A 20,452-nucleotide genomic window follows, 5' to 3' on the forward strand; every position below is an offset into this window, starting at 1 on the left:
CTTTTTTGGACTTTATTTCCACTTTCTATACCATGACACGTTTCTACAAGCTATTCTACATCGTTTTCAGCCATTTTTAGGAGTAGTCAAAATTTGACTTTTTTCGACATACTATACTATTGCCTTGTTCGCCATTTTTTGACATGCTAAATTATGAGGATTTTGGCCTTTTTGGACTTTATTTCCACTTTCTATACCATGACTCGTTTCTACAAGCTATTCTACATCGTTTTCAGCCATTTTTAGGAGTAGTCAAAATTTGACTTTTTTCGACATACTATACTATACTCTTGTTCGCCATTTTTTTGACATGCTAAATTATGAGGATTTTTGGCCTTTTTTGGACTTTATTTCCACTTTCTATACCATGACACGTTTCTACAAGCTATTCTACATCGTTTTCAGCCATTTTTAGGAGTAGTCAAAATTTGACTTTTTTCGACATACTATACTATTGCCTTGTTCGCCATTTTTTTGACATGCTAAATTATGAGGATTTTTGGCCTTTTTTGGACTTTATTTCCACTTTCTATACCATGACACGTTTCTACAAGCTATTCTACATCGTTTTCAGCCATTTTTAGGAGTAGTCAAAATTTGACTTTTTTCGACATACTATACTATTGCCTTGTTCGCTATTTTTTTGACATGCTAAATTATGAGGATTTTTGGCCTTTTTTGGACTTTATTTCCACTTTCTATACCATGACACGTTTCTACAAGCTATTCTACATCGTTTTCAGCCATTTTTAGGAGTAGTCAAAATTTGACTTTTTTCGACATACTATACTATTGCCTTGTTCGCCATTTTTTGACATGCTAAATTATGAGGATTTTTGGCCTTTTTGGACTTTATTTCCACTTTCTATACCATGACACGTTTCTACAAGCTATTCTACATCGTTTTCAGCCATTTTAGGAGTAGTCAAAATTTGACTTTTTTTCGACATACTATACTATTGCCTTGTTCGCCATTTTTTGACATGCTAAATTATGAGGATTTTGGCCTTTTTGGACTTTATTTCCACTTTCTATACCATGACACGTTTCTACAAGCTATTCTACATCGTTTTCAGCCATTTTTAGGAGTAGTCAAAATTTGACTTTTTTCGACATACTATACTATTGCCTTGTTCGCCATTTTTTTGACATGCTAAATTATGAGGATTTTTGGCCTTTTTTGGACTTTATTTCCACTTTCTATACCATGACACGTTTCTACAAGCTATTCTACATCGTTTTCAGCCATTTTTAGGAGTAGTCAAAATTTGACTTTTTTCGACATACTATACTATTGCCTTGTTCGCTATTTTTTTGACATGCTAAATTATGAGGATTTTTGGCCTTTTTTGGACTTTATTTCCACTTTCTATACCATGACACGTTTCTACAAGCTATTCTACATCGTTTTCAGCCATTTTTAGGAGTAGTCAAAATTTGACTTTTTTCGACATACTATACTATTGCCTTGTTCGCCATTTTTTTGACATGCTAAATTATGAGGATTTTGGCCTTTTTGGACTTTATTTCCACTTTCTATACCATGACACGTTTCTACAAGCTATTCTACATCGTTTTCAGCCATTTTTAGGAGTAGTCAAAATTTGACTTTTTTCGACATACTATACTATTGCCTTGTTCGCTAATTTTTTGACATGCTAAATTATGAGGATTTTTGGCCTTTTTTGGACTTTATTTCCACTTTCTATACCATGACACGTTTCTACAAGCTATTCTACATCGTTTTCAGCCATTTTTAGGAGTAGTCAAAATTTGACTTTTTTCGACATACTATACTATTGCCTTGTTCGCCATTTTTTTGACATGCTAAATTATGAGGATTTTGGCCTTTTTTGGACTTTATTTCCACTTTCTATACCATGACACGTTTCTACAAGCTATTCTACATCGTTTTCAGCCATTTTTAGGAGTAGTCAAAATTTGACTTTTTTCGACATACTATACTATTGCCTTGTTCGCTAATTTTTTGACATGCTAAATTATGAGGATTTTTGGCCGTTTTTGGACTTTATTTCCACTTTCTATACCATGACACGTTTCTACAAGCTATTCTACATCGCTTTTCAGCCATTTTTAGGAGTAGTCAAAATTTGACTTTTTTCGACATACTATACTATTGCCTTGTTCGCCATTTTTTGACATGCTAAATTATGAGGATTTTTGGCCTTTTTTGGACTTTATTTCCACTTTCTATACCATGACACGTTTCTACAAGCTATTCTACATCGTTTTCAGCCATTTTAGGAGTAGTCAAAATTTGACTTTTTTCGACTTACTTTACTATTGCCTTGTTCGCCATTTTTTGACATGCTAAATTATGAGGATTTTTGGCCTTTTTTGGACTTTATTTCCACTTTCTATACCATGACACGTTTCTACAAGCTATTCTACATCGTTTTCAGCCATTTTAGGAGTAGTCAAAATTTGACTTTTTCGACATACTATACTATTGCCTTGTTCGCCATTTTTTGACATGCTAAATTATGAGGATTTTTGGCCTTTTTGGACTTTATTTCCACTTTCTATACCATGACACGTTTCTACAAGCTATTCTACATCGTTTTCAGCCATTTTAGGAGTAGTCAAAATTTGACTTTTTTCGACATACTATACTATTGCCTTGTTCGCTATTTTTTGACATGCTAAATTATGAGGATTTTGGCCTTTTTGGACTTTATTTCCACTTTCTATACCATGACACGTTTCTACAAGCTATTCTACATCGTTTTCAGCCATTTTAGGAGTAGTCAAAATTTGACTTTTTTCGACATACTATACTATTGCCTTGTTCGCCATTTTTTGACATGCTAAATTATGAGGATTTTGGCCTTTTTGGACTTTATTTCCACTTTCTATACCATGACACGTTTCTACAAGCTATTCTACATCGTTTTCAGCCATTTTTAGGAGTAGTCAAAATTTGACTTTTTTCGACATACTATACTATTGCCTTGTTCGCCATTTTTTGACATGCTAAATTATGAGGATTTTTGGCCTTTTTGGACTTTATTTCCACTTTCTATACCATGACACGTTTCTACAAGCTATTCTACATCGTTTTCAGCCATTTTTAGGAGTAGTCAAAATTTGACTTTTTCGACATACTATACTATTGCCTTGTTCGCTATTTTTTGACATGCTAAATTATGAGGATTTTGGCCTTTTTGGACTTTATTTCCACTTTCTATACCATGACACGTTTCTACAAGCTATTCTACATCGTTTTCAGCCATTTTTAGGAGTAGTCAAAATTTGACTTTTTTCGACATACTATACTATTGCCTTGTTCGCTATTTTTTTGACATGCTAAATTATGAGGATTTTTGGCCTTTTTGGACTTTATTTCCACTTTCTATACCATGACACGTTTCTACAAGCTATTCTACATCGTTTTCAGCCATTTTAGGAGTAGTCAAAATTTGACTTTTTTCGACATACTATACTATTGCCTTGTTCGCCATTTTTTGACATGCTAAATTATGAGGATTTTGGCCTTTTTTGGACTTTATTTCCACTTTCTATACCATGACACGCTTTCTACAAGCTATTCTACATCGTTTTCAGCCATTTTTAGGAGTAGTCAAAATTTGACTTTTTTCGACATACTATACTATTGCCTTGTTCGCTAATTTTTTTGACATGCTAAATTATGAGGATTTTTGGCCTTTTTTGGACTTTATTTCCACTTTCTATACCATGACACGTTTCTACAAGCTATTCTACATCGTTTTCAGCCATTTTAGGAGTAGTCAAAATTTGACTTTTTTCGACATACTATACTATTGCCTTGTTCGCCATTTTTTGACATGCTAAATTATGAGGATTTTTGGCCTTTTTGGACTTTATTTCCACTTTCTATACCATGACACGTTTCTACAAGCTATTCTACATCGTTTTCAGCCATTTTAGGAGTAGTCAAAATTTGACTTTTTCGACATACTATACTATTGCCTTGTTCGCCATTTTTTGACATGCTAAATTATGAGGATTTTTGGCCTTTTTGGACTTTATTTCCACTTTCTATACCATGACACGTTTCTACAAGCTATTCTACATCGTTTTCAGCCATTTTAGGAGTAGTCAAAATTTGACTTTTTCGACATACTATACTATTGCCTTGTTCGCCATTTTTTGACATGCTAAATTATGAGGATTTTGGCCTTTTTGGACTTTATTTCCACTTTCTATACCATGACACGTTTCTACAAGCTATTCTACATCGTTTTCAGCCATTTTAGGAGTAGTCAAAATTTGACTTTTTTCGACATACTATACTATTGCCTTGTTCGCTAATTTTTGACATGCTAAATTATGAGGATTTTGGCCTTTTTGGACTTTATTTCCACTTTCTATACCATGACACGTTTCTACAAGCTATTCTACATCGTTTTCAGCCATTTTAGGAGTAGTCAAAATTTGACTTTTTTCGACATACTATACTATTGCCTTGTTCGCCATTTTTTGACATGCTAAATTATGAGGATTTTGGCCTTTTTGGACTTTATTTCCACTTTCTATACCATGACACGTTTCTACAAGCTATTCTACATCGTTTTCAGCCATTTTAGGAGTAGTCAAAATTTGACTTTTTTCGACATACTATACTATTGCCTTGTTCGCTAATTTTTTGACATGCTAAATTATGAGGATTTTTGGCCTTTTTGGACTTTATTTCCACTTTCTATACCATGACACGTTTCTACAAGCTATTCTACATCGTTTTCAGCCATTTTTAGGAGTAGTCAAAATTTGACTTTTTTCGACATACTATACTATTGCCTTGTTCGCCATTTTTTGACATGCTAAATTATGAGGATTTTGGCCTTTTTGGACTTTATTTCCACTTTCTATACCATGACACGTTTCTACAAGCTATTCTACATCGTTTTCAGCCATTTTTAGGAGTAGTCAAAATTTGACTTTTTTCGACATACTATACTATTGCCTTGTTCGCCATTTTTTGACATGCTAAATTATGAGGATTTTTGGCCTTTTTGGACTTTATTTCCACTTTCTATACCATGACACGCTTTCTACAAGCTATTCTACATCGTTTTCAGCCATTTTAGGAGTAGTCAAAATTTGACTTTTTTCGACATACTATACTATTGCCTTGTTCGCCATTTTTTGACATGCTAAATTATGAGGATTTTGGCCTTTTTGGACTTTATTTCCACTTTCTATACCATGACACGTTTCTACAAGCTATTCTACATCGCTTTTCAGCCATTTTTAGGAGTAGTCAAAATTTGACTTTTTTCGACATACTATACTATTGCCTTGTTCGCTATTTTTTGACATGCTAAATTATGAGGATTTTTGGCCTTTTTGGACTTTATTTCCACTTTCTATACCATGACACGTTTCTACAAGCTATTCTATATCGTTTTCAGCCATTTTTAGGAGTAGTCAAAATTTGACTTTTTTCGACATACTATACTATTGCCTTGTTCGCTAATTTTTTGACATGCTAAATTATGAGGATTTTGGCCTTTTTGGACTTTATTTCCACTTTCTATACCATGACACGCTTTCTACAAGCTATTCTACATCGTTTTCAGCCATTTTAGGAGTAGTCAAAATTTGACTTTTTCGACATACTATACTATTGCCTTGTTCGCCATTTTTTGACATGCTAAATTATGAGGATTTTTGGCCTTTTTGGACTTTATTTCCACTTTCTATACCATGACACGTTTCTACAAGCTATTCTACATCGTTTTCAGCCATTTTTAGGAGTAGTCAAAATTTGACTTTTTTCGACATACTATACTATTGCCTTGTTCGCTATTTTTTGACATGCTAAATTATGAGGATTTTGGCCTTTTTGGACTTTATTTCCACTTTCTATACCATGACACGTTTCTACAAGCTATTCTACATCGCTTTTCAGCCATTTTTAGGAGCACTCAAAATTTGACTTTTTCGACATACTATACTATTGCCTTGTTCGCTATTTTTTGACATGCTAAATTATGAGGATTTTTGGCCTTTTTGGACTTTATTTCCACTTTCTATACCATGACACGCTTTCTACAAGCTATTCTACATCGTTTTCAGCCATTTTAGGAGTAGTCAAAATTTGACTTTTTTCGACATACTATACTATTGCCTTGTTCGCCATTTTTTGACATGCTAAATTATGAGGATTTTGGCCTTTTTTGGACTTTATTTCCACTTTCTATACCATGACACGCTTTCTACAAGCTATTCTACATCGTTTTCAGCCATTTTTAGGAGTAGTCAAAATTTGACTTTTTTCGACATACTATACTATTGCCTTGTTCGCCATTTTTTGACATGCTAAATTATGAGGATTTTTGGCCTTTTTGGACTTTATTTCCACTTTCTATACCATGACACGTTTCTACAAGCTATTCTACATCGTTTTCAGCCATTTTAGGAGTAGTCAAAATTTGACTTTTTCGACATACTATACTATTGCCTTGTTCGCCATTTTTTGACATGCTAAATTATGAGGATTTTGGCCTTTTTGGACTTTATTTCCACTTTCTATACCATGACACGTTTCTACAAGCTATTCTACATCGTTTTCAGCCATTTTTAGGAGTAGTCAAAATTTGACTTTTTTCGACATACTATACTATTGCCTTGTTCGCCATTTTTTTGACATGCTAAATTATGAGGATTTTTGGCCGTTTTTGGACTTTATTTCCACTTTGTATACCATAACACGCTTTCTACAAGCTATTCTACATCGCTTTTCAGCCATTTTTAGGAGTAGTCAAAATTTGACTTTTTTCGACATACTATACTATTGCCTTGTTCGCTATTTTTTTGACATGCTAAATTATTTGGATTTTGGCCTTTTTTGGACTTTATTTCCACTTTCTATACCATGACACATTTCTACAAGCTATTCTACATTGTTTTCAGCCATTTTTAGGAGTAGTCAAAATTTGGCTTTTTTCGACATACTATACTATTGCCTTGTTCGCCATTTTTTTGACATGCTAAATTATGAGGATTTTGGCCTTTTTTGGACTTTATTTCCATTTTGTATAATATGACATGTCTTTACAAGCTATTTTATGTCGTTTTCAGCCATTTTTAGGAGTAGTCAAAATTTGACTTTTTTCGACATACTATACTATTGCCTTGTTCGCCATTTTTTTGACATGCTAAATTATGAGGATTTTTGGCCTTTTTTGGACTTTATTTCCACTTTCTATACCATGACATGTTTATGCAAGATATTCTACATAGTTTTCAGCCATTTTTAGGAGTAGTCAAAATTTGACTTTTTTCGACGTACTATACTATTGCCTTGTTCGCCAGTTTTTTGACATGCTAAATTATGAGGTCATTTTTAACGACAAACTAAAGTATGACATTTTGGGGTCACTTTTTGACGACTTATTATAGCATGACATTTTGGGGTCACTTTTTGACAACTTACTGTAATATAACATTGTGGGTTATTTTGACAATATTATGATGTTTTAGGGTCATTTTTGAAGACAAACTATACTATGACATTTTAAGGTAATTTTCAACAAAATACTATGCTATGAGGTTTTGGGTAATTTTTGATGACATACTATTCTATGACGTTTTTGTGCCAATTTGGGTCTTTTTTTTTTTTTTAAGAGTATTTGTTGGTCTTTTTATTGCCTTTAATGGACAGAACAGTTTGAGAGTGAAATGGGGGCATACATGCAGCAAAGGGCCGGGGCGGGAATTGAACCTGTGGCTGCTGTGGCGACGATACAACCTTGTTCTATCCACTGAGCCAGCAGGTGCCACCATTTTGGGTCATTTTTGACGACATACTAAATATATTATGTCTTTTTCATGAGATTTTTGAGGACATACTATACTGTAAAGATTTTGTGAGATTTTTGATAACATACTATACTATGACGACATACTATATACTGTGACATTTTCGGGTCATTTTTGACGGCATACTATACTAAGACATTTTGGGGACATCTCTGACTCCTTTTACTCTATATATTATATTCTTTATTGTCTTGGCTTGACTGGATACAGAGTTTGAGAGACAGCTAGAAGTTGGTGTCTGATACTTTCTGAAGTTATATGTGATTGCAACTCACTAATATTATATGTCAATATCACACAACTCACCATAAGCCATGGGGGTCAACTTCAACACTGTGTGCAAATGGCACTTAAGATAAGGCAATTCATCTGTGAAGACAAAGACAAAGTTATGAAACATACAGGAAATCTCAGGGTCAGGATTACATTTTCATTGAAGCTGCACAAATGGTGCTTTTCAGTCCATCGATATTTAGCTACAGATTTTTTCTTTTTTAAATTAACCCAATGTATATAATAAATAAGTAAATAATCAAAAACTGTCAATAAACTTTGAAATGTTGTTCATTTTGCTTGTTTTAAGTTGTTTATACCTGCAGTCTTGTCAAGGAAATATGCAAGAAGACAACGCATGACGGCCTGATGACAAATGACCAGAACATTCTCCTGTCTCTCCAACTCCATGATCACAGGCTCAAGTCGCTGCACCAGGTCTTCATAAGACTGATGGAGAATCACAAATCCGTCAGAAACACTTTTTTCAGGTCACAAACAAACACATTCACCTCAAAATAAGAGAATTGAAACATATGGAACCAAATTCTCACCTCTCCTTTAGGATACCGGTAGCGGTACTTGTCTTGGTCTCTCAGTGCAAACTCCACAGGGTAATGCTCCTGGATCTCCTCATACATCATTTCCTCACACACTCCCTTTGTAAAGAGAGGAGAAGATGTGTTCAGCTTAAGTTTACACATGCTTTAAAAAAGGTCTCTGGATTAATTTTGATGAAAACAGACATGAACATACAGCATCTATTTCATTGAGTGACTTCCATTGTTCGTATGGCACGCCCAGGCACTCAGCTGTCTGGATTGTCCTCTTCATCTGACTGGTCCACACTTTTAGATCTTTGATGTTCTGGTCCTGTATGAATTTCCCCAGTGTTTTGGCAAACTAGAACACAAGAGATCAAATCTGTCCAATCAGAAAAATGATTTCCCCTCAAAAGCCATATTGACATACAGTTTACATTCAAACCCACATGTGACACAAACACGCACCTCATTTCCTCTGGCAGACAAGCCAGAGTCTCCTCCGATCCGCCCCTTGATGTTGAGGTCGCTCTCCCCATGGCGACACAGGTAGATAGAGCGTGGCGTGATATGGATGTTCATCAGGTAGTAGACAATTCGGCTTTGGATGTGGTCAAGGACGCGGTTCACCAGGTAACGACGGCCCACGTCCATGATCTTTATGTAGGACAGATCCCTGGAAAAACAGAGCCAGTCAACCATCTGTGATCTTGAGGAGGTAGTTTAATCTGATCTGGTGTTATTTGTGTTTCCTCACCTGTCCAGAACCTCATCCAGAGGCTGGTAGGAGGACTCGTAACACTTGATCCTCTTCATGAAGTCCTCAATGGCCTCCTCTGTGTTGCAGTGTATGTAGTCTGGGCTGCCCAACTTCACTTGCTACAGAGGGAGAGACACAGGGCGACTGACTGACACGACTTCCAGTATTTACAAGACCAAGTTTGTTTGTTTGGATCTGAACTGGAGTTTGAAAGTCTTCGTTATCTACCTTCATATTACCCTTTTTTTTAAATGTTGCAATGTTGTGTTATCATATGCAAGGAGGAGTGAACTTGTCACATATCTTGTCCAAGTCCATTGTTTGTTTATTGCATTTCTGATTACTTATACCGATAGAATAAAAAGTGAAAAGGCTTACCACTATATTTTGAGCGATGACATCTGGGTCCTCACATACAGACTCCACAAAAAATACCTGCATTGAAAAGACAATATAGTAAACATGAATACCTTTAAGTCAAAGTGACTGTGTACAATAATACCTTGCCTTGGTTGACATACCTTGAACCCATTCTGCTCAGCAAACTTGACAATGGTCCCTCTTCTTTCTCTTGTTGTATTTGTAGCATCAAACACCTGAAAGCAGGAGAAAAAACTTTTTATGCAGCCCTGATATGTATTGATAATATGACCATTTGCTATGGAGAACTTAAAGACAGCATCAAGCACTCACTGCCACCTGTCCTCCTTCGACGCTCAGGTACTGCCGAACATCATTAAGTGCTGCCAACGCACACTGACTGTGGACGGACAGCAGGCACAGAGAGTATTGTAAAGACTTTTAGTGTCGCGTTCATTAACCAACTAGTTAATGTATATTTCATTTAGGCAGACACACGGGAAAAGTTTTAACCTCATCTTTTGTGTAGAAAAACCACGACACGTTCTTGAGTTGCAATGGTTTGTTAGAGGGGTCTCTTAAAAGATAAAGACATCTTGAGCCCAACAAGCTCAAGGAAGACAGAAGACGATAAAAGGCTGTTTTTTTTGTTTTTTTTTAACTGTGTGCAAAATAAGTCAAAGCAAAACGGCATTTACTCCTGTGTTCATTAATATATATATATATTAAATGCTATGATTTCTAGCCATACAGCTGGTAGTCATCTGATCTATGGACACAATTTGTTCATCTTCTGCTCCAATAAATGTACTGCAATGCCAATACTTTAGGATACAGCACTGTAGTATGATTCAGTTACTGTATATAAGCATAAATCACAGTGGTCGAACATGTGCCGTAAAAAGCCAACAGTCTGCAGGTTTTCTTGCTATCTCATCATCTCAGCAGGTGACTACACAGACGGCCTCCTTCTTTCTACTTGATGAAACTGTCAGTGAGCAGATTATTTGATTGGTATGAAAACCTAAAGACTACTGGCCCTTCATTGCTTGTGACTGTCCAGTCATTGTAGACTTACCGTCTGATTTTTAAGCCCTCTTCATTATCTGGACGGAAGAACTCGAAGGACTTGTAGATCTTCAGACACTCCCTCCGGTACTGGCCAACATTGAACTCTGTTACAGATGAGAGCTTGTTATTTTTAAATAGATGGCGTATGGCTGGTTTATACTGTTAACTCATACTGTATGTAAATATATGTGTGCCTGTATGTTTTTGGTGTGTGGCTGGTACCTTTGGTTGGCACACCTATCCAGTTTAAGTAGCGTGTCAGCTTCTTTGAAATGTAAGTCTTCCCACGAGCTGGAAGTCCAACAGTAACAATGAGGGTCGGGCAGTTCGTCATACACACTGTGTGACAGAGAGAGAAAGAAACACCGACTTTTAATTAAACTCACCTCTCCCACATTTAATTTGCTGAGCATGGCTTGTCAAGATTTTTTTAATTCAGCAAGAGTTTAATTAGTTTTGAATGTTGCTCATAATTACACCAGACAGTGAGAACATTTGTTGGAACGATTTCAGCTCACTGTGTGTGGCAGTGACACACATTACTGCAGAAAATCACCTGCCAGAGAGCGGGGACATCATTACTACAACAACTGTGACAGTGAATGAGCCACAAGATTCTCTTGATGCTGAAATGTCTCAGCAGCATTTTGGGTTCATGTCGGGGCTCAAGACTAGCTTTTAATGAGACAACAAGGGATGACACATGGTGAACAAACAAATGGATATAAGGATGAGATGAGCATGAACATGTAGACAGCAGAGGGTGAGGTTAATTACAAACAGCACCATATTGTACTGTGCGCCGCATTGGACCCCCAAGTTTTTAAAATTTGAAAGCTGTACCTGAAAGTTGAAGATATTTAAAGTATATTACATTCCATTATCTACATAATTTTTGTTCTTATTTACAACAAAATTATAATGCTCTTTCTGGTTTTCTCTACTAGTATTAAGCGGCAAGAATCACCAGAGTCCCCAAAAAAAGATTTCACAATACAATATTATTGCCATGTTAAAAATTTTGCAATATTCTGAGTGTTGTAAAAAAAAAAATACTGGGATATACTGAGATTTCTTAGCTTTATTTTTAACTGCAAAATATATCTTATAAAGAAAACTATATCAACATTGTTTTATCTTTTAATATAAAGTTTTCGGTCTGTTCATCAGCAGTAAAATGTATCCAAAGGACAGAAAAAGTAATTGATTTTATTATTCTAGTAGACTGCTAAAATTTTTATTTGTATTTTACATATTTATAGGTTAAATCATTTTTAAAAATCGACACTTGGCATCCGTGTATTGATACAATATTGCCAAGTAAAATACTGCAATATTATGCTATATCGATCAAAGTTACATCGACAGCTTTTGATACAGATGCAGATGTCATTCAGCATTTTACAGCCCCTGAGATGGCTGGCTTAGCCATGATACCTGGAACCATTTTACATCATGTGTTAACTGCACAGCCAAAGAAGACTGCAAATCTTAATGAACTACCCAAAGATCACACGCAGTGTGTTGAGCACAAATGTAAACTTTGCAATGTAGTTTTTGAATGATATGTCAATTGTGGGAAAGATGAAAGACAGAAAATAGCAAAAAAAAAAACCCAAAGAATTTTCAATTTTGGCTAGACCAGAGAAAAATCTTAATAACCAGCAGCGAGGCATCTAAAGTGCCATAACCAGCAGATCCAAGAAACTGGGTAGAAAGAAAACTGAATGGCAAGTTTGTAGGACACACACCCACTAAGTGTGCTCCTGTTGCCCCTGTCAGTGGATCCTTTGACCCATCTGAAAAAAACTACACATAATCTCTCTATTTCCTGTACTTACAATTGTAATATTCCTGCATCAGATTTGCAGATGTATTGCTGTGTTTTACATTCAGCAGCTGCATATCTACCACAGCATTCTGCAAAACCCTGACTGGTCTCACAGGCCACACTAGAGCTGGACAAAAGTCCACCTCAAACACTTTCATCTGCTCTGCTATGCCTTTATCCACCCGTCCAAAGCTTGTTTTTTCCCCTTTTGCCCTCTCCCAACACTCCTCCAGGACTCTCTTGGTTGGGGGGTAGTGATTGTGTACCTTCAGCCCTACCTAGTAATTCGTCCAGCTGTTTCCTGTGAAGCCACAGTCCTTCTCTTCACAGCATATCTATGCCCTCTCATCAAAAAACACAGCAGCCACTGTCTCTTTATTAACCTGAGCTCTCCTGACCTCATATTCTAAACAGAGAACCGGGTCCATATTGCCCCTGCCTCTCCTAAATCCACTTTGGTATGCGGCAACCAATCCCCTCTTTGCCAAAAAGTACATGAGTCTTTCATTAAGCATGTGTTCCATTAAATTGCATATATGAAATGTCAGAGCAATGGGTCTGTAGCTTCCTGGTTTACTAGGATCCTTCTCTGGCTTCCTTATCGGGACAATGCCTGCTTCCTTCCAGCTCACAGGGAGCCTGTCCTCCATCCAAACTTTATTGTATAATAATAACAACAGTTTTTATTCAACCCTCCCTCACTGATATGTGAAAGAATTAGCTCAAAATGCAAAACTCAAAACTATAGAAAAACAAAAATTAGTAGTCACAACCTGGAGCACTTCTGCAGATATCCCTGCAGAACAGTTTCCTCCTAAAGTTCACTCGAGCTTCACTCACCTCACAGACCTTATGGGACAAATGTTTTAGGTTTGATTTCCTAAGACAGTCTTGCAGTGAGTAATTTATACTACAAAGAAAAAAATGATTGGAGGAAAAGATGAGGAAGATGTTTCGTGCTGGATGCAGGACTGGGCGGTTTTAAGAGAAAAACAAGTAAGAGAGCAGAGTTTGACTCAGCAAAAACTATCCCACCTAAAAGACAGAGTAAATCAGACTGAGAATGACTGGCTGGAATAAAACAGCTGCTCACTGTCACAATTACTCCAACAGGTTAACACCCATAGGACATGTCGACTGTGAGTGGGGTAAACTGATGCATCTGAGTCATGTGTGTCTCATGTGGCCAAATCCAATTCAGGGAGCTTGCAATTACTCCGCTATTCAAAGGTAAAATACCACCATGCATGTGACAGTCATTGGAAAATATGAACCAGATGAGCTGATGCAACACGTACAAGCGCCAAAAGGCAAGATTATGTGTGCGCAACATCAAAAACATAACGGATAATTTCGCATAAGGGAGTGTCTTTGAGTTCAAACACAGACTGGATCCTGGATTATATTAGTACATTTTAGAGAAAAAAATGAAAATAAAATAAGAGACAGGATATTAGCAGATGCCCCCCATCAACTCCCAGTCGCATCCTTTGCGACACTTGCCGGCCGGCTGCACCTTACCCCGTCTCTGAGCTATGTGCCCGTTTCTGCACGGCATCCAGATCTTCCTGAGCGGGTTCTGCATGAGCTCCCGCGGGGAGTTTTCCAACATGTACTCCTCGTTGTCCAACATCCTGGATGTTGGATCAGTAATGTTACCCTCCTGGTGTAAAACTGAGGCGGTGGGCTGTAGCCCCGGCAGTCTGATTCAGCAGGCTGCAGGATGGATGTTAAACATCAGCTGAGAAACAGCAGTTTCCCATTACCGTAATGACTGGAGTGTGAGCGCACCAGAGAATGAAGGAGCAAAACAAAGAGCCAGGTACAGGATGTGACTTTGCTTAAACGGCGTTTTAGTCGTGTTATTTTAACCTCATGTGACTGCCTCAAAACGTCTTTTCAATTGTTTATTCAATGTATGTTACAATGTTGTTCAAAACATTTATCACAGTCTTGTTTCCAGTTTAAAGTAGCCAATACGTACATAAATTCAATAAAAGGCACTTGTGTCAGGCATTATATTTATTCAAAGAACACACACACATATATATGTGTGTGTGTGTGTGTGTGTGTGTGTACATATATATATATCTAACGTAACTTCAGGCTTGTCCAGAGCTGATAAATATAATGGACATGATACAAGACCATGGAAAAAGTATTCCGTTATTCACAGAGTGATAACTTCGGGTGTTTGGGAATGGGAGAGGAGTTGTTTTTGGTATGACATGTGGGCTTGGTGACCATTTTTAAACAAGCTGAAAACCTTTTTTATTTAGTCTGGCTTTTAATTAATGTAATTCTCATAATTTTGTTTTTTTTTCCAAATATTAGTTTGGTTTTTTTACCTTCACTTACAGATTTCATTTCATCAATGTCATTTTATTTCCTAATCTTGTCCTTTTTTGCTTTAGTGTTGCATTTTTATTGTGAATCACTGTGAGCTACATCACTCGTATGAAAAGTGCTTTATAGTCTAAACAAAGTTTATTATTATATTTGTATGGCACATTTTTGTATGCTCTTGTAATTCTTTAGATTTTAATGAACTTTCTTTTTAATGCAACGAATACAATTCCTTAAATCTTTTTTAAAAACAACTCCAGCCCACGTGACAACATCCTGACGCTAATGTAAGAAAACAACTTCTCAAGTGCTACCGTAATGGCGCGGGGAGTGAGCAACAGAAACTGGAGAAAGCAGACGTGGAAGAAAAACAAGCGTAGCACTGTTCACATGGAGCACACATGGACAGTGTATGCAGCTGAGACATAAACCAATCAGAAAAGAGATGAGGACCCCGGCAGCCAATAGGAGAGGCGGGTCGGGAACAGAGGAGGGCGTGCTGTGAAGCTGACTGCTGGAAGTGCAGATAAACATCATCACGAAAACTATCATGGCACACCAGGTTCACACAACCCAGTCACGGGCCCCACAGTCCACATCACACAGCTTCTCTGTGACAAAAGTCATCAACAACTTCAACATCTGACATTGCACGTAATTTGACAACAAAGGATTGCAATCAGCTGCTAATAGCTTTAACAATAACAACAAAACTGTTCAATGTTCGAACCTTCATAGGTTATTTGGTAATTAGAATAATTATTATTTATTCGTTAATTATAACAATAACTAATAATCATTATTATTATGTTGGGGAAATACTGTTAAATCTATTGTGTATGTTAAAATTATCAACTGATTGCTGAAACAAATAATTATTTTCATTATCAATTAATCTGCTAATTATTTTTTCTAATATTGATTCATTGGTTGATCTATTTAAACAGGAAAAAAAACAAGGTTTGCTTAAAAAATAATTGAATCCATGAATTACTTATCAAAAATAAGTCGTAACCTTCTGTCAATTAGGTTACCCAAGTAATCCCCTCAGCTCCAGACAGTTAATTCATTATATAAAGCAACCAATTAATCATCAGAAAAAATAAGTGGATCAATTGATCATTACTTTTTAACTTACACAGTAGATCTAAAAGATTTTTTTCCGTGGCTGACTTTCTCTTAAAAATCAATGATGATAACAACAATACCAGAATTATTGATTCTTTTCTCTTTTTGTTTTTTTTTGCTAGAAAATGTCAGTACTATAATATGCCCAGTATAGCCTAATTTCTCATGGCAAGGTCTTCAAAATGTTTGTCTTGTCCAACAAAGAGTCCAAAACTTCAAAGATTATTCACAATTGTGAAAAGTAGCAAATTGACATATCTGAGAGGATGAAGTCTGGGCTTTGGAATGAAAAATAACTGAAACAATTAATCATTTTTTAAGGAATAATTATCTCCTAGTTTTCTGTTAATAGTCAAGTAACCTTTCATCCTCAGAAATTTTATTCATTAATATCTTGTGAACTGAATATCTTTGAGTTTTTGGACAAGTATTGTTACAACACTTGAAAACTGATCTTGTCATATGCCAACTGTAGGCCTATTTACATACGCTTTGCTTCCATTTCATTTACCCTGGGTCAGATCTGCAGCCAGATATCTGTGAGGGAGATAGTTTATCATACTGCCACCATACTTCATTAAACCACTACAACAAACTTCTGTACTCAAATTCCTAAATATATATGAGACAAGAAGCAGATGAAGCAGCCATAGACAACACTTATCAACAACTATCTAAACAACTGGTTCAATTTTTATGAGTAATGACTGAATCATGTCGAATTTACAACCTCCTGACTTGTAATGAATGTGGACGTCTGCGTTGTGTTTGTTCTCAAACTGATGAGACGTAATGTAATGTCAAATAACACCAGGTGGCGCTGTGTACTCATTTTTAAAGGCCAGGAGCTTGGATTTCATTGTAGCAGAAAATAAAGTTGATACAAAGATGAGAGATGTTACTGGCAGCTGTGTTATCAGTTCAACATCCACAGTGACAGTAAACACATCCTGAGGTCAAAGGGCACCGCCGTCTGAGACAGCCAGCGTGTCAGCAGGACTAATCCCATCAGACACCACACTTCAGAGCTTCGAGCAATAGTCACACACATGCGCAAACACACACACACACACACATTTTCATTACTTCAGTGCATACACTTGACTACAGTACAGGTCTTCAAGTTTATAAGCGTTATTTATTTATTTTTTCAACCACTTATTTAAAAACTGTTTGGCGAAGAGTCAAAGAATTTAACAGCCAAACTGTTGAGGAAGCACACACGACATCAGATATAGTTTTGAAAAAAATACAAATGTACATATTAGAGATGCATTGTTCTGATACTGATATTGGATAGGGGGGGCAATACAGACTCAGATAGCTGTATCAGGTATCAGTGACAACTGGTCCCATTCATTTCAATTCTACTGTACTTTAACATCTGATGACACTTCCTGCACCGACAACTTCTATGGCTACCTGCTGTACCTGCACCTGTTAATATTTTTTTTTCTTTTACAAAGTTGCTGGTGCACAATTTTATAATTTTAACAATAAACAGTTTAGTAAATGAACTGTGTGTATTTGTTTGTTGCATTTTGTTTCACAATTAGGAAAGAAATGTTTAAGTCAAGCCTATAATGTTACTTTACACATGAAAGAATGATCCCAGTCACTTTCACACAGTTAAGAATACAGATTATTAATTACATATTGGTATCAGATTGATACTCAGTATCAGCCAAAACGTAAAGCCCAGGAATCATATCAGCACTGACAAAGTTGGATCAGTGCATCCCTAATAAATAAACATTAAATAAAATATATCCTGTATTAAGCATACATAACTTCTCTAATTTGACCTGCTGAATAATACAGCATGTAGAATATAAATTATTCGGGTGTGTGTTAGTGCCTCACTAAGCAATCAATTGGATAAATGGATAAAATAGAAATTATAAAAAACAAAATAATCTCTCTTTTTTTATGTCTAAATGACACTGCAGCAGCATGCTCGTCTGCCTTTTACTCACCATCAGTCATGTATTCCCAAACCTTAAAGATACACTATGCAGGATTTCCTAAAAAAAAAAAAAAAAAAAACACAGTGTATGCCTCCTGTTGCATCCCTGATGGAATGTAGTTTTTTTTATTTATTTTTTTGAGAAATGTAAAAGATTAGACATCAAAATGCTGAATAACATAGATCTTTCATAGCTGACAAATGCAGATAACAACTATGTATAGTATGACCAGCAGCAGTGTTCAACAGCGAGGCGAGTAGCAGCAAGTCGATGCAGGTGTTCACGACTTGTTCAGATCCTGCATTTACTACGCAGCAGTAAAAAGTATGAATGTATCTATTATCTTATGGAATATGTATCAGACACAAAATAAAACATAATGTAGAGTCTGTAATCTAAAAGCACACCCAGTTGTTTTAGCTTAAAAAGATCAGGGCCTCATTTTGATCTCTGCAGACTTTCTACACTTCATGGATAAAAATATCTGTGTGATGCATTGACCCTCCAATTTGCTGCTACATCAGCCTCCACTCTCTTGGTAAGACTTCCCGCAATATTTTGGATCCTGACTGCAGAGATTTGTCAGGTCTTTGGCAGTAAGGTCTGGCTTGTGGTCTGCGTTTGAACTCATCTTAAAGGTGCCTGATGGGGTTGAGGTCAGTCAGGACTCTGTGACATCACCTTCACCTGCATAAAACTTAGAAAACCATTTCTAGATTGAATTAGTTCTGGCAACAGTTTGGGGGAAAATAGCTTTCCTTTTACAAGGCGACAGGGCTCATGTACACAAAGACAAAAGCACACTATTGCCTAAAACATCAGTGAATGATTTACCATCATAATGACTATTAACTAAAACTGGGTCTAGCCCAAACCATAAAAAACAGACTCAGAATAAAAGTATGTAGACACTGGACATGTGTATTATCAGTCTGTAAGTCTCTATCATCTGATTTGTCTTTGCAACACAGGAATATTTTCATTACTGACTCTATTAATTTATCATCATTGATCTGATTACTTGTAAAAAAAAAAAAAAAAAATTAAAATGAAAAAGTGTGAAAAATGCCCCAGAAGCTCAAGGTGACCCCTTAAAATTGCTGCTTTTCCCCCCAATCAATAGTCCAAAACAGAAAAAAATAAGCCAAAAAAGAACAGCAAGCCTTCACACTGCAGGAGCTGCAAACATCATTTTGTGCATGACTTAAACAGTGACATCATTATCAATAAATTCTCTGTCAATCTGGGCTGATCTTTCCTGCATTTATTTATATGTATTGTAATCCAGAGTCGTGTGTTCCTTTTGTGTCACATGCTACAGAGGATGACAGAACAGGTGAGTCTTAAACAGCAAGAATAATGTCTCCATTGTACAGAAATGTTGCAACATCTGCAAGCAGTAAAAAAAACATATAAAAATAAGAGAAAACAACCTTGCACTTGAATGCCCCCACCCAGATGCAAAACACCAGCAAGATCAGTGCAGTGCGCAGGCGTACAATGACTGCATCGGCATCACACAGACATGTAGGCTACAGCAGCTCTGCCTGAAGCCTATAATGAGATTCTGAGTGAGCGGGTGAACTTTCCCCCAGATAGAGAGCAGACACAGGGAGGGAGGGCTGTAGAGTGAGCCAGCCAGCCAGCGAGAGAGCGAGTCGATGAACAAGGATGAGAAGGGTTATTTATTGTGATTATTTAGAATAAGGACAGAAATAAAAACGGAACAAAACAAGGATTGTTGGGTATAATCGAGAGGTGGAAATAGAGGGTGGAAGAGGGTAGATTTACTGCATTTGGCAGCGTCTGAGGCTCAAGGAAATATCCTGAGGGGTATAAAGCTACTGTGGAGTACATGTAGGGATATGATCTGTGTCAGGTCTGTTGCACCCACTGAAGCATATTTCTCTTCATCTGCAAACATATATCCACTATGTGAGTACTCCAGAGACAAAGCTCACTCAATGCTTTCACAACCTGTGTCTACTTCACATCATATTTAAATCTCTGTTAACAGCAGAGACAGCTTAATATGGATGTTATTGATGTACTGGACAGCTAAAATACAAAGTTGCTGTATGCATTTGTTCCTAAAATAACTTGACCAGACACCACAAATACACATGTATGCAACTTTCTAGCATGTTTGTCCTGTTTTTCTGCTTAGCCCCACCTCTCTGCTGGCACACAGACAAGCCAGCAGAGCACATCTCGGACACACCAACACAGCCTGAGCCCTGCTCATCCCTCCTGCATCTGCCACAACAGCTCGAGCACTTAAACCACTGTGACCATATTCGTACAAGGAGCAGCTTGTGAATCCCTCCCTCAAAATCTATCAGAGACT

At 36.6% G+C, this 20,452-nt stretch overlaps 1 protein-coding gene across 4 annotated transcripts in view; it reads right to left on the reverse strand.

The window, feature by feature from the left end:
• pfkfb4b (6-phosphofructo-2-kinase/fructose-2,6-biphosphatase 4b) overlaps positions 1-20,452 on the reverse strand; it is a 47,281-nt gene that overhangs the window by 25,546 nt on the left and 1,283 nt on the right. For 2 of the 4 annotated variants that reach the window (XM_042504084.2, XM_088087516.1), the window contains exons 1-12: positions 14,186-14,377; positions 11,056-11,172; positions 10,841-10,937; positions 10,096-10,162; positions 9,924-9,998; positions 9,781-9,837; positions 9,400-9,521; positions 9,111-9,318; positions 8,857-9,003; positions 8,655-8,759; positions 8,421-8,550; positions 8,134-8,196 (exon numbers count right to left, since the gene is read on the reverse strand). In XM_042504084.2, coding sequence (XP_042360018.1) covers positions 8,134-8,196; positions 8,421-8,550; positions 8,655-8,759; positions 8,857-9,003; positions 9,111-9,318; positions 9,400-9,521; positions 9,781-9,837; positions 9,924-9,998; positions 10,096-10,162; positions 10,841-10,937; positions 11,056-11,172; positions 14,186-14,297 — 1,300 coding nt within the window. In that variant the 5' untranslated portion in view covers positions 14,298-14,377. Of the gene's footprint in view, positions 1-8,133; positions 8,197-8,420; positions 8,551-8,654; positions 8,760-8,856; positions 9,004-9,110; positions 9,319-9,399; positions 9,522-9,780; positions 9,838-9,923; positions 9,999-10,095; positions 10,163-10,840; positions 10,938-11,055; positions 11,173-14,185; positions 14,378-20,452 lie in introns of those variants that run through there. The other 2 variants (XM_042504076.2, XM_088087534.1) reach the window with 2 other exon arrangements.

Source organism: Plectropomus leopardus, chromosome 2 (genome assembly GCF_026936395.1).
Source record: "Plectropomus leopardus strain MGB_pleo_1.0 chromosome 2, ASM2693639v1, whole genome shotgun sequence".
Classification (NCBI taxonomy): Eukaryota; Metazoa; Chordata; class Actinopteri; order Perciformes; family Serranidae; genus Plectropomus; species Plectropomus leopardus.